The 15,422-nt window shown below is 46.2% G+C and overlaps 1 protein-coding gene across 2 annotated transcripts in view; it reads left to right on the forward strand.

Moving 5' to 3' along the window:
- The window catches only part of cep85l (centrosomal protein 85, like), an 87,481-nt gene that overhangs the window by 34,166 nt on the left and 37,893 nt on the right, over positions 1 to 15,422 (forward strand). For both annotated transcript variants that reach the window (XM_046298365.1, XM_046298363.1), the window contains exon 3: positions 5,816 to 6,540. In XM_046298365.1, coding sequence (XP_046154321.1) covers positions 5,816 to 6,540 — 725 coding nt within the window. The remainder of the gene's footprint in view (positions 1 to 5,815; positions 6,541 to 15,422) is intronic.

The raw sequence follows: 15,422 nt of genomic DNA on the forward strand, positions 1-15,422 counted from the left end.
AGGTCCCCAAGAACACAGTGGCCAGCCTCATTCTTAAATGGAAGATGTTAGGAAGCATCAAGACTCTTCCTAGAGCGGCCCTTGATCTGGGAGGTGACCAAGAACCCGATGGTTACTCTGACAGAGCTCCAGAGTTCCTCTGTTGAGATGGGAGAACCTTCCAGAAGGACAACCATCTCTGCAGCACTCCACCAATTAGGCTTTTATGGTAGAGTGGTCAGACAAAGCCACTCCTCAGTAAAAGGCTCATGACTACTTGCTTGGAGTTTGCCAAAAGGCACCTAAAGACTCTCAAACCATGAGAAACAAGATTCTCTGGTCTGATGAAACCAAGTTTGAACTCTTTGACCTGAATGCCAAGCGTCACGTCTGGAGGAAACCTGGCACCATCCCTATGGTGAAGCATGGTGGTGGCAGCATGATGCTGTGGGGATGGTTTTCAGCGACAGGGTGACTAGTCAGGTTCAAGGGAAAGATGAACGGAGCAAAGTAGAGAGAGATCCTTGATGAAAACCTGCTCCAGAGTGCCCAGGACCTCAGACTGGGGTGAAGGTTCACCTTCCAACAGGACATTGATCCTAACTACAGAGCCAAGACAACGCAGGTGTGGCTTCGGGACAGGTCTCTGAATGTCCTTGAGTGGCCTAGCCAGAATCCGGACTTGAACCCGAACATCTCTGACGAGACCTGAAAATAGCTGTGCAGCGACGCTCCCCATCCAACCCGAAAGAGGATCCCCCCCCAGGTGTGCCAAGCTTGTAGCGTCATACCCAAGAAGACTCAAGGCTGTAATCACCGCCAAAGGTGCTTCAACAAAGTACTGAGTAAAGGGTCTCAATACTTATGTATATGTCATATTTCAGTTTAAATGTTTTTATGCATTTGAAAAAAATGCTTAAAACCTGTTTTTGTTTTGTCATTGTGGGGTATTGTGTGTAGATTGATGAGGGGTGAAAAAAATATATTTTAGAATAAGGCTGTAACAATATGTGAAAAAAAGTCAAGGGGTCTGAATAATTTCCGAATGCACTATACATTTCTACCTCAATGACCTCGTACCCCTGCACATGGACTCGGTACTGGCACCCCATGTTTATAACAAGTTATCATTACTCATTGTGTATTTATTATTCATTTTATTATTATGTTTTGCCTTTTTATTATTTCTCTGTTTTCTTTCTCTCTTCCTTGTTGGGAAGGGCCTGTAAGTAAGCATTTCACTGTTTGGTCTACATCTGTTGTTTACCACGCATGTGACGAATACAATTAGATTAGATTAGAATTTATTTTCTTTGATTTAATAAGGCCTCGATATTTAATCAGCTCTCTCCGCATATGTTTTTTTATATTTTTACACGGAGCATGTTTGCGCCTAAATTGAAAAATATTGGCAAACACGAAGAAATTAGGAACACAAAGAAAAATATTTGAGGTTATGAAGCTCGAATCCTTCATTTCTCTAGGCGCTCTGGTTAAAATGTAAGGTCGCACAGGAAAATATTTAGGCGCATATATGCGAGTAAAATTGTTACGCTGTTGAGCCCTGTTAATAGAGTTTTAATTAAAGCCTGCTGGATCTCAGAGATCTGTATCGCCTTTCAGAACACTTGTTATTGCTTTTTGCTCCAATAACAAGCTTATTGGCATTGCTTAGAATTGTCGTGAGCATATCCTCCCTGCCAGCAGTCCTGTCACCACTTGTCACCATTCTGTGGTGTGGCCTCATTATGCTTGCTCCCTGGTAGCCAACTGTTATATCAGTTACCATCATCATCATGCTAGCATCATCAGGCTGTCAGAGCTGGTTGTTAGTGTTAATACACTGCCCTCTGTACTTCTCCACGTTGACTTTCCCTCCTCCACTAAACCCTCCATGCTGTTCCCTACCTCTCAGTGCTTAGTGTGCTGTACTGTAGTGCTGGCATCCAGAATGGTTAAGGCTGAGTTCACTTCAGTAGCCATTGGAAGCCCAGGGTCAGTCAGTCACAGTGTGCATCTGAATGCCTTTCCAAGTTGTTAGCGCTCAGTGTAGCATGCTTCCTGAGCTCCAGCTGGCCTGCAGGAAAAGTGAAACTAGCAGGTCTGAGCCGCAGTCTCCAGCAGTAGCCAGCCAGGATATGTCTTCTTCACTTAGAGCTATCCAGACTGGTTTATGTCTACTTAACACCTTCCAGACTGGCTTATGTCTACTTAACACCTTCCAGACTGGTTTATGTCTACTTAACCCCTTCCAGACTGGTTTATGTCTACTTAACACCTTCCAGACTGGTTTATGTCTACTTAACACCTTCCAGACTGGTTTATGTCTACTTAACACCTTCCAGACTGGTTTATGTCTACTTAACCCCTTCCAGACTGGTTTATGACTGGTTCTTCCAGTCTGGTTTCTACTTAACACCTTCCAGACTGGTTTATGTCTACTTAACACCTTCCAGACTGGTTTATGTCTACTTAACCCCTTCCAGACTGGTTTATGTCTACTTAACACCTTCCAGTCTGGTTTATGTCTACTTAACACCTTCCAGGCTGGTTTATGTCTACTTAACCCCTTCCAGACTGATTTATGTCTACTTAACACCTTCCAGACTGGTTTATGTCTACTCAAAGCCTTTCAAGACTACCTGTGTCAGGCTTAGCGTGTATAGAGACAGCAGAAGGCTGGTTAGTGGGTCTAGATGCATAAAACACCTTATCTTTTCCCTTAAAGTTTCCTTAACTTTAAGTCAGTTGCACAAAACATTTTAAGGTGAATTTCCCTGTTAAATTAAGTGGAAAAGTTAAGGGTGCCCACGAGATCCCTTATCGGCTTCATTCAGTATGGATATCAATGTAAACAGTATTTGTGGAGGTGATTGTTGTTTTCATCTGCTCTGGTTACAAAAGGAAAACATCAACCAGCTAGCTACTTAGCTAAACAATGGAAGATGCACAATCTATGGCTACAAAACTAGCTACTTAGCTAAACAATGGAAGATGCACAATCTATGGCTACAAAACTAGCTACTTAGCTAAACAATGGAAGATGCACAATCCATAGCTACAAAGCTAGCTACTTAGCTAAACAATGGAAGATGCACAATCCATGGCTACAAAGCTATCTACTTAGCTAAACAATGGAAGATGCACAATCCATAGGTACAAAGCTATCTACTTAGCTAAACAATGGAAGATGCACAATCCATGGCTACAAAGCTATCTACTTAGCTAAACAATGGAAGATGCACAATCCATAGGTACAAAGCTAGCTACTTAGCTAAACAATGGAAGATGCACAATCCATAGGTACAAAGCTAGCTACTTAGCTAAACAATGGAAGATGCACAATCCATGGCTACAAAGATATCTACCTAGCTAAACAATGGAAGATGCACAATCCATAGCTACAAAGCTGGCTAGTTAGCTCTAAGTACTATTTAAGCTAGCTTGACGTACTTAATATAAACAAGTTGAGAAAAAAGTAACTACAAGAAACGTGATTTATTATCTTCTGAAGCAATTTGGCTATCCTGTCTTGATTGCTATCTGACAAAATTAAAGCAATCTCTTTGACGAGACATTAGTCAGTAAATTATGTCTCCGTGGTATCCAGATACTCTTTCTGCCATCCATACCTTCAAGCTACTGTAAAGGCCCTACCTAAGGAAATATTTGAGGGGCTCTATTCCTTAAGGTTAACCCTAACGCTTGATGTTTTATGCAGCCGGGCCCTGGTTTAGAGTCACCTCTTCCTCAGACCAGGTTATTGCACGTAGCCAGCTAGGGAAGGAAGTGTCTCATGTGTGAGACTAGGTTTAGAGTGGCAGCCGGTCCTGTGTGGAACGGGCTGTCTGAGCCTAACTTGCCCCACCTCCACCCTTCAACCCCCAGCCCCTTCCAGCTGCTCTAGCATTTGCCCTGACACTCAAAAGTGTTAACAAAGGAGCACTTTGTCAGAACCTCGACGAGCCACGTGCCTCTGTCTTTGTTAACGGCCCAACCGCTAATGGTTTCCTGGGGGGCTCAAGGTGAGCGCACACTAAACAACAACAAGGAGCAAGGGAATCCGGGTGGTATGGTGGCATGACAACGGGGTCTTTGTCTCAGTACAACGTCAGTTTAAGTAGGCTACTTCAGTACAACTTGAAAACCAGTGAAATTGACCTCCATTCTGAACTAACATTGCTTTCAAAATATTGCCGACAATCTTTTAAGTTGATTGACCTTATAACTCAACCAAGGATACAATCATTATGCGTCCCACCCTGCGTCCTTGCTGCTTATATTAGAGAACATTCCGGACAGTGCATGGGGGGGGTTGTTGCTCTGATGTGTGAATTGCCCCAATGACTAATGTGACGTGAGAAGAGCTGACAGAATGACTGCTCTGTCTCTTCTCTGACTGGCTGACTCCTCCTTCACAGTGTCCCTCTCTGTCACTGTCAGGATACAGGGGTGTCAGAGCCCTTGGCCTGCTCTCATTTTGGCCTCAGATTATCTGGTCACCTATTGTTTAGATTCAGTTGAAGGGAACTTTTCACAGGGTTCGTTAGGGTGAGGAGCAGTTCTGTACTAGAGGGCTCTGGGATGTTGGGAGGACTGCCCTGTCACTCTCAGTCTGGTCCTCTGTCTTCCTCTCTCTCACCTGGTGGAAGATCACTGCCACTGCATGGTTTAGTTGATCCAACTCCTCTGTGGTGTTAGTTACCATGCAACCCGTTTACAGCATTACAACGGATGACAAAAGAGTTGGCCCAGACAGAGCTAAGACCATCCCAGGCTATTGTCCTCCTCCCACTCTGCCCCAGCTTCAGCCTCCTTTCTCCCTTTCACTGTGGCTTACTCTCCCCTCCCTCTCCCTGTTCCCCCAACTCACCAGCCAGTCTACTTGCAATAAGTCTGGAAGGAGTAAATCCCTGCTCTGCTGCATTGCAGAGTCCTCTAGTCTTAATGAGATGCACGGAAGCCCCAGTGGAGGCTTTGATGCCTTAATGTTAGTCTATTGCTGTAAATGAGGAAAGTTGGATATGGGCCACTGGTTGTTGCATCATTGCTATGATGTGCTTAAGTAATGGGCAGAACTTATAATTGGTGATGAGTCCGAGTTCACTCCTGTCTATATACTCATGGCTAACTAGTGGCCTTTTATGCTGAGGTACAGTAGAAGTATCATACGGTTTGGTTCATCCAATGATTAATGACAGTGTGACTTGTAACTTATGATACTGTCAATCACTTTCGGACCTGCACTGGGGAGCTAATTATCCGTGTCTTGCTTTGGTAGTTAGTCATGTTGGTTTAGAAGGGCCCAGCCATAGACACAGTCCTTTGTTTCCGCCGTGCTTCTTTGTGTGTGACTGGCCACATGTGTCTGTTCCATGAGCGGTGCTCACGTTGCGTGATGCCCCTGAGGCAGCAGTGTTCCTAGTATGTCATATAAAAACACACACACACACACACAGATCGTGGGTTATTCATGAGGAACATGGCAGATGAGCCCAGGGCTGACACTATGGGCGGTGCCTCCAACCATATAGTAACACAGTAACACCCCTGCCGAACATCTGAGCCCTCCAGACAGACAGACTGCAGCTTTCTATGAACCAGGAACACATTTTCTAAACTAATAATGCCCAGTAGTATGAAATGGTCCTTGGAACACACTGTGGAGTACTGTGTTCAGAATTGAAGCACCCCTTTGTAACTCAATTCTACAGTCGTCAGGCAAGAAACTTCCCAAAAAGTTGTGGTCGTGTATTATAGAAATGTATGTCGTTTGGAATATGTAAGATAGTTGAACAAGTCCACCCACACAGTGTTCCTCTCTCCTCTCCTCCAGACCACTCCAGCTCCAGCACCACCTTGTCCTTCCAGCCGCTGCGCTCCCAAGGTGCCCTCCCCACGGCCCACGTCATGCCCTCGCCCTCCACCGGCCCCAAGCTCAGCACAGTGCCCTCCCCTGGGAGCAACCCCTGGTCTTCCTGCCAGCTGCCCTCGCCCCTCGACAGCCCCCTGGACATGAAGGACCCCCGGCCCGTCCGACGCTGGTCCTCCCTCACCCGCCTCAGCCCCCAGGAGAAGACCATCCCTGGGGGTCGGGCCGCGTACCGCTCTGACCCCCATGGCTCCCTGGACAGAGGGGTGCTCTACGGTTACAGACATGACCCTCTGGGTCCCACGGACCCCTACCTATCTCACCTGCACTCCCCAGGGGCTGAGGTCAGGTACAAGTACCCCCTGAGTACTAAGACAGACTCTCACTCTGCCTGCTTGTCCCCACTCAAACCCAACACCTTAGACCTGACCTACAGTGCCTTACCGGAGACCAAGCACCCTGGCGTCGGGCTGACGGTACCCAGCCAGAGGGGCCTACCACTGGGCCACCAGACAGTAGGAGGGTCCCCCATCCAGCCAGCAGTGAGGACCCAGATGTGGCTGAGTGAGCAGATGGAGTACCGGCCCCCCGGCCCCGGGCCAGAGCTGTGTGGGGCCCTGTCGGCCTGGCAACAGGAGCAGCAGCAGCAGCAGAGGGAGAGGCTACGGCAAGAGGCCGAGCTCAACCAGGTGAGAGGAGTGTATTGGGGGAGTAGACTACAGTTTCTGTTAGACAGCTAGTCAGGGGACTCTGTCAAATAAATTGATGAGTGTTAGGTTAACACCCATGACAACTAACTTTCAGATTTTCAGCACAATATTGCCTGTACTAAAAACGGGTGAAGATTTCCCTCCAAATTGTGAACCACTTCATGTAGGACTAAGTATGAGGGAATATCGCCCTCTGGTGGGCTTATGAAGCGTTGACGTTTCTCCAAAAGGCAAACAATACAAGATGGTCAGTGCTATCTGGAATCCTAGGGACGTCCCTACCCTTAACCATAACCATAACTCTAACCTAATCCTTACCGTGGCCATGTTAAATGTAAACTTCAATGGGTTAGGGACGTCCCAACGATCACGTTTCAAGTTTTAGCGTCACATCCTCAAGTAGAGTAAAATGCCTTTCTTGCACGCTCTAAACCAAGCTATGCAATAATCAATATCAATGTGGTACTAAAAATAACATAAGGTAGAACAGGGTCAGTTCCAATACCATATTTACAATGTGCATGGATACTGGAGCGATAGGGGTGGATCCCAGATACACATGCGTTTTCATGAAGGCTAGTAGAAAGTAGTTGACATTTTCAATGAAGACAGGCAAACTCTTTATGGTTTGTGTATTTGATCTTTATCATAAGAAAGTGACCAGTGGAGCCAGTGTTTGAGATAGACAACCGTTCTACAGTAGTTTCATCTTTAGAGAGCTGGACGCGTTTGGTGCATTTACTCTGTGTCTGTGTCTTACTCTGCCAAAAATAAACGAGTCGCCTCTTACTACTGGACACTAAAACATTTACAGCACACAATTATGTTAGGATATCGCAATAACAATATTATATCTCTCCCCGAACAGTTTACACTACATACACATTTTTATTGAGGTTGTACTTATCTTCTATCCAGTGTGAATATGCTAAAAACTCCTACTGTGTTCAAAAGCAACTGGATAGAAAAAGATGCAAACCGTCTCTAAAGGGCCTAACTCAACTGTTACTCTGTGAGTGCAGCATGAAGAGATGATATCGCACCACAAAGGACTGATAACTTTAAAGGTCATATGCAGCTGTTTTTATCTCAACATCAAATCATTTCTGGGTAACAATTAAGCACCTAACTTGTGATTGTTTTAATTAAAAATTATTATTATTATTATAAAATGGTAAAAAATAAACAAAAAATTGCTTCTTAGGAAAGGGCAATTTCTCAAGCAAGAATTTTGCTAGGACTGTCTGCAAGTGGTCTGAGTGGGGAGGGGGAGACTGAAAATGAGCTGTTATTTTCAGAGAGGTTTGGAACTCTTCTTTCTCATTGGTCTATTATCTCATTTACCCCATGGTGATGTCATCATAGAAGGCCAAAACTCCATCCCACCAAAACAGGCAGAAATTTTAGGCAATCCTTTCAAACAGTTCTAGGGCATTATCATCATTTTCACAATATTACAGTATTATTCCAACCTCATTGGATTAGGATTATCACGTTTTTGAATACACTGGGCCTTTAAAGATTGCATACTAGTTTTCCTAATTTCAGTTTGTGGCAAAACAAGAAAATATAGTGTAGAGAATCATTGTACCATCTAAACCGCTGTGAAATATATATTTTAAAATGGTATTTTCAGCCGTTCGAAACTGAAAAAGAAAGTAAAAGACAAAAAATTGGAACCATAGAAATAGCACACATGGAACAGATTAGACTAGCTTTCGATCAGAATGACAGATCTATAACTCACATTTCTATGTGAATTGTGTAGGGTCAACCAAAAAAGTGACATATTGCAGGTTTAATAATTTTCAGTTCCATTTCATTTGTCAGTTGCATCATGCGTGTTCTGTGCTTCGGTCTTAATAGTCTGACTGTGAGTGTAAAAGCTTTAAAGAGCTTGTTTTCTATGGCTCATATAAACCCATACGTAGAATGTATGCACGCATAACTTTGGATAAAATCACTGGCCAGAATGAAATGTGGTGCAGTTAGGTGATTCTACCACTAGAGGGAGGTCAGCTAAATGGAAGGAGGGCATGCTATTGATTCTCCCATGCCAACATTTTTTACATTCTCTACCATCGGTGGATGGAGCTTCACCCTCCTGTCATATTTTGAATCTTGCCGTCTCATGTTACGATCTCACGGAATCCCAGACTTTTCTTCTCTCTAACAGCTCAAGATCTTGGATTCTAAATCCAGCAGGTTCGCAGCCTTTATTCAGTGATTTGATGCTGCGGATGAACAACTGTTGAATAGTAATTAGTCAAAGCCATGGTGTATTTATATGATCAAATCAGAGGTAGAGGGACTCCCATCAGACCCTGTGGCCCTTGGGGACTGGAATTGCTCAACCTAACTACTGTAAGCCATGAGGTCAGATGTCAGAGGTTACATGAGCTTGACCAGGACAAGCATGAGGAGCAGCACGATGACGATGAGCAGGAAGTTGAGCATCAGGTTGAGGCCGCGGTCGTTGACCAGATCCATGATGACACTCGACATGGAGGAGGCTGGGTTCAGGCTGCAGATACCCCAGGCAGAGTTATCCATTTCTGGGCAAAGCTCTTCAGTCCGGGGGGGGGGGGGGGGGGGTGTTCTGGAAGGTTCCCCAGGAAGGCTAGTGATGGATGGATGATTGGATGGATGCAGATTACATCTCCCTGCTTAGCGCTCACTGTAGCTGTGCTGTGGTGGTTGTTGGTTCAGCTACAGAGGTCTGAGAGGGAAAACAGGGGCCCAGTGAGAGACTGGTTCGCTTACGCAGACACACACATGATCACACATACAAGTCAGATTCCCGTGGGTTAACATTGTCAGTACGTTTATTTCATCAGTGCACTGTAGTGTGTCAGTATAGCCAGGTGGTAGAAGGGAGCTGTAAGTTAAGAGTCACTGTGAGGGATGACAGACCTACAGGAGGGTGACATGTGTGCACAACTTTGACATACACTCCCCTACATATTTGTTTGGACAGTGAAGCTGAAAGGTTGAATTTGGCTCTATACTCCAGCGTTTTGGATTTGAGGTCAAAAGTTTTATCAGGCGATAGTACAGAATGCCACCTTTTTATTTCAGGGTATTTTCATACACATCTGTTTACCATTTAGAAATGAATGCACTTTATGTATCTAGTCGCCCCCCCCCCCATCTGAAGGTGCCATGATTATTTGAACCCTTATTTTAACAGGTAAGGGTGAGGACACATTCTCATTTACAGCAACGACCAGGGGAATAGTTACAGGGGAGATGAGGGGGGATGAATGAACTGGGGATAATTAGGTGACTGATGGTACTGCATAAGGACCAGATTGGGAATATAGCAAGGACACAGGGGTTAGCTCCTCTACTCTTACAATAGTGTATTCAATTTAGTCCAAAGTTTAGTGTTTGGTCCCATATTCCTAGCACGCAATGACCACATCATGCTTGTGACTCTACAAACTTGTTGGATGCATTTGCTGTTTGTTTTAGTAGTGTTTCGGATTAGGTTGTGCTCAATGATTGGTAAATCATTTTATTGTGTCATTTGAGTCCCTTGTATGGTAAATAAGAATAGAATATGTTTCTGAACACTTCTACATTAGTGCGGCTGCTACCATGATTACAGATAATCACGAATGAATCGCGAATAATGATGATTGAGAGAGTTACAGATGCACAAAGATCATGCCCCCAAAACATGCTCACCTCTCATTAGCATTTGTTTGGTGGGGTATGATATTTATGACTCTTAGCTTCACTGTGCAAATCAATATGTAGGAGAGTGTATACTGCATCTGGGAACAACAATCTTCTATTGCAACTCTCACACTGCAACTTTCTAGTATTATATATGATTGTATATGTCATTCAAATACATCATGCCGAATTATTAGACTCTACAAAACAGTGTATCTGATCTTATCCTACACTAATTCCTGCAAACTCAAAGCCATTTGACAAAATATTAAGATAATCTCCATGTTTGCCACCCAATCCCCTCCTCTCCCCTTTCATTGTCTGGCCCTCTTAAAGAGTGCATGGCCCTGTTGGGCTGTAGTGTGGCACCTGGCCCCTCCCGCCCCTCGGCTCTCACATCAGCAACACGATGATGTAGATGAGCAGCAGGCAGATGAGGATGAGGCTGAAGTTGACAAAGAGCTCCTGCATGTTCTGCCTGGCCTGGGGGGGCACGTCCACCGCCATGGAGGCTCTGCGGATGGCCGAGCGCATCGTGTGCTGCACCTTATCCATGCTGGGGCTGACTGGGCTCTGTGGGGTTGGGCGCTAGGCAGTGAGGGGCGAGAGCGTACTCTAGGACAGGTGGACAGAGGGGTGGTGCAGAGGATAGAGAGTGGTGGCGGGCTGGTGACGGAGGGAGGTGAGAGGAGTGGTCCCGGTGCCCGGGGGTCTGGAGGAGCTGCGCTGAGGGGAGGGAGTCAGTGAGCAGGAAACACAGACAAAGAAATACCGTTAACGAAATCAGAATAACATTTTCAGTCACATTCCGTTTCCTTAACAATTGGTTCAACTGGAGGGCAAGATACACCACCCATTCCCCTTCATGCCCAACGGTATGGCTGAGCCTGTAAAACAACACATTTCACTGCAGCTATCCAGTGTATGTTACAATACAACATTGTTTAAAAATCAGGAATCTATATAATCAAACGTCACTCACTTTGGGGCCCCATAACCCCAGGCCTTCTAATCAATCACAGATCTCCTATCCCCACTGAGTCTGCTCTCTAGTGTCACGTGTTTGTACAGCTCTGCCCCTCCTCTCAAGGTCAAACAACCGAGAGGGGAGGATAATGGAATGATAATAAAAAATGGACTCCAACCTCCTGTCGTCTCCCCCATAATTCATTCCTCTCTATAAATGGCCGACTGGATTTGGCCGATCGTATCTGGGCTTATTCTGTGAAGGACGCACCGCAATGTTTTCCAAAAAAAGGGAAACGGTTTTGTACTTTTCTCTCAATGGGGTTCATAGGTTGTGAGTCGGAAGCTAGGTTTGAAGAGATGTTTGTAACCTGGATGGTGGCGGTTTGGTATTCATGGTGTATGTTACTTGTTTTTGTTGTTGTTGCATATTTTGGCATATTTTAATGCTTGAATATTGTCGAGGTTCTTGAAGGATGCGATGCTTTAGCCCGATGATTTTATGTGGATTGTGTGTTTTTCTATGTACTGTGACAGCTTTCGACATCATAGAAATGAGAATCCCACTTCCCCGCTGGGTCATTGACGACTCCAACATGGACGTGAGTAGGTGCTGTATGCGGTGTGCCCTTTCGGACTCCACCGCATTCCCTCTGACGGAACATGGAAGGAAAAACCTGCTGGAGATCACACGCCTTATCGGAACGCAAAACACTTCTAACTGGAGATGAAGCCATTCAAACCACCTCTAAATCTCAGTGACGGTGAGGGTGCTGTTGGAGATATTACTGTGGCTAAAGCTGTCCTCCATTTTGGGTCGAGAATATGCACACTGGGTTGTGATTGTCAGAGCAGCCCTACTTCTCTCTAGTCCGCCCGCACAGGCCTTATCGCGTCTTCCAGATTCCTCTCTCCCCTCAGGGGCTCCTCAGTGACAGGCATACCCAGGAAAGGTGAGGATCTGTGGGTCACTCTCCCAGCTTTGTCCCTGGTCCCTGCTGGTTCCCTGCCTCTCTGAGTCAGACTACCCATGGCCTGCTCCAGAGTAGAGGGGAGGGAGATGCAAGGCGAGGAGGCGGCCAGGCCCGCTGAAGACCTGCTGACAGCAGTTATCTGCCCGGCTCCAGCTATGTGCCAGTGGGTATTCTTAGGGCTGACCTTTGGCTACCTCAAAGAGGTGGAGTCCATTTCGACACTAGCCAAACCTAAACCCCTCTTTAAAAGCATCCCTCTGACCTGACCTCGTGAACACCGCCCGTGTGGAGGGAGGGGAACTGCGCGTGCAAAGCATGGGTTGGGTGCAGTAGAGCGTGTGGATTTACTGGGTCAGGATGTAGATATGGAGGAATCTCGCTGGAGTCCTGATAATGACTCTGTGAGGATTAAGGGCCTTCTGTCCACTATAGCATCAATACATCTCTGCTAAGAGATTATCTTTCTACATTTGTTTGAGTCGTGTAGTTTTACGTCCCATTGTGGTTTGAGAGGAACGCTAGGCTATACCCTGGTATTCCAAGAAGATCACAGGAGCCCCCAGCCTAAAAGGAACCGGAGGGTTCTGGGTAAGGGGGGTTACTAGCGAATGACGTCGGAGCCCAGGCTGGCACAAACATCCCTCCCTCGCCCCTGGTCACATGACACATGGTTTGCTTAACGCACAATGCCTTCAGCGATGAGTGGCAATCAAGCGGCATGTCAACACCAAAATGCCCCCAAGCCTTCAGCTCTGGAGTGGTCAGGAGTTGTTCTCCTCATGTCAGGACAAGGGGATATGATATGAGTTCATTAATAATAGCCTCTCCCCTGGCACTACTAAACATGTCACCATCTACTCATTCACTGCCCGCTGGGTTCGCCCACCCACCCTTACAAGGGCATTCTGAAGGGGAGGCCAAGGACACAGCAGGATGAAATGACAAAACTAATAACAGCAGGATGAAATGCCAAACTAATAGAGGCTGTTGTTGAAACCCTATGGGGACGTTGTTTGGATTGTAAAACCCAAACCCGCCATTCCTCTTCGTGAAAGAGTCCACATGGAGCGACAGAGTCAGTGGGGGGAAAAACAAAGCCGAACATGAAATCGAATCGAACCTAAGAAGGAAATCCTTCTGAAACCTGGCAGAAGCGTTCACGGGCCAATAGTGTTTTTTTTTCTCCAGCTCTCTTGGCGTAGTTCCTGTGATAATGAGTCATCTGGAGGGAGAGGGAGGAAAGCTTTCAATGGGCTTGGCCCCCAGCGCTGAACTTTCCATGATGGCATCACACAGCAATGTACAGGGAACTGTGGGCATTGATTTGGATGTGTGGCTCAGGAGAGGGCATAAGTGAAATGTTATACAGTCCCAATTACGGTACACATAGCAGTGTGAACAATGGTCAGTTGCCAACCACAGAATGTCTGTTCTATTCAAACAAAATGTATCTTCATAACAGCCTCTTCCACCTGGTATTGAAATATAGGATTACAATGAATATGAGAATTGATTACCGGTAGATTCACTGCACTGAGCCAAGCTAGAGTGGGCCATTTTCATGATAAACACATGTGATTTCCAGTTCTCTCCTCCAGTGTGTGGTTGGTTGGTTGGCAGTAACCTTTCCCTGTCTACAGACTCCCTTTGTGTCCTGTCTGCTCATTTCAATCAATGCAAATTCCAGGCCTTTGCCAGATGCAAATGTGTGTGTTGTGGATAGGTCACGGCTAGCCTCTGATGTGTGTGTGCGAGCGCGCGCGCCGCTCTCTCTGTTTAGACAGGAGGACAGTTAAGTTCAGTACTGCTCCGTCCTAAACATCAGGGTACCATTTGTCTCAGGAGATAGCCTTCATAGCAACACTATTGCGTATTGCAAGATCAATCATCGCTTGAGAGACACAAATACAGTCGCTTCGGTGTTTTGTGAGTCTTATCCGTTTGAACTATTAGTGCGTGACCTTGAAGAAATCATATTTAGGGAATACTTTGGAGCCCCGCAGGAGTGCATTGTTATTAGTTTCAAGGTAATGTCGATATCGTCGTATAGCTGGAACAGTATTACAATATGGCTTTCTTTACTGCCCTTAAGTTGTCATTCTCGCCAGGCCTGTGCACTTACCTGCTCCAGTGGGGTGGGTGGATAGATGGATGTTGATCTGGAGGTCACAGACCATCTGGTGAGGAGGCTGGCAGAAAGGCTGTGGATCCAGCAGCAGCAGGCGAGGAGGCTCTCTGGCAGCACTCTGCACTACGTCACCTTGTTTATGGGAGGAAAAGCAGATGGGCGGAGAGTGGAGAGGAGAGAGGGAAGGGAGAGAGAGGGATGTAGCTGCCTGGGGGAGTGGCATCGCTGCTATGTGGTCTGTTCATCCGTCCATTTTGGAAGAGGAGGGCACGGATGGGCAGAGCGGGCAAGCGGCCTCCCCTCTCTCACCTGGCGTACTATAGATAGGCTAGTACCTCTCGTTCTGAACTGGGTCTCTCTCTCTTTCCGTCTGCTGGAGGACCTACGCCATTTGAACCCTGAGGAGTTTGACCTGTGTGTCTTCACTGTCTCTATCAGGTCATACTTAGTCATTCTGAAATAGGAAAACACAAGGCTGATTGTCAGTCCTGGAAGTGATGCGCAGCCACAGCGGAAAAAGGACAATGTTGTGGTTGCTGTGTTTCTTTTCTCTCTCAGGAGAGTTTCCGAGAACGAATCGATCCTCCGCAACATCGCTTACCTGTTTCTTATTGAGAGTTTGTTCCCTTTCAGCTTTTCTGGCTTCCTTTGTGTGTGTGCTTCCTAACCCGCATAGACTCTGTTAGTTTGAAGGACTGTCTATTGCCATTTCATGCAGTCAGTCTTCTATGTGTTCCTGACTGTATCAGAGGAAACACAGTGGCCATCAATCTCTCCAGGGGCTCTGAATCTGAACATCTTTCCTGCACAGTTTTCAGCCCCAAAACAGAAACAAATCCCTCCGCTCTTCCTTAAAAGGAGCGTTTAGCTGGGTCTTGACTCGATCAAAACAAGCTCAGAATAGTGCATTCTTTTTAATGGCCGTTGCTTTGAGGTAGGGTGACGGGGGGGGGGGGGCATGCTGCTTTGTCCCTGTCTTCTCTGGCTTGGGTGGTACTGTTCTTGGAACACCGAGCACCCCGGTGGCACAGGTATGCCCACACAGGTGTCGGATGCCAGCGGTCGGTGACCTTCATTAGAGGTTTAATGAAGCATTACGCACACACATGCAT

The sequence above is a fragment of the Oncorhynchus gorbuscha genome, linkage group LG14, assembly GCF_021184085.1.
Source record: "Oncorhynchus gorbuscha isolate QuinsamMale2020 ecotype Even-year linkage group LG14, OgorEven_v1.0, whole genome shotgun sequence".
Taxonomy (NCBI): domain Eukaryota; kingdom Metazoa; phylum Chordata; class Actinopteri; order Salmoniformes; family Salmonidae; genus Oncorhynchus; species Oncorhynchus gorbuscha.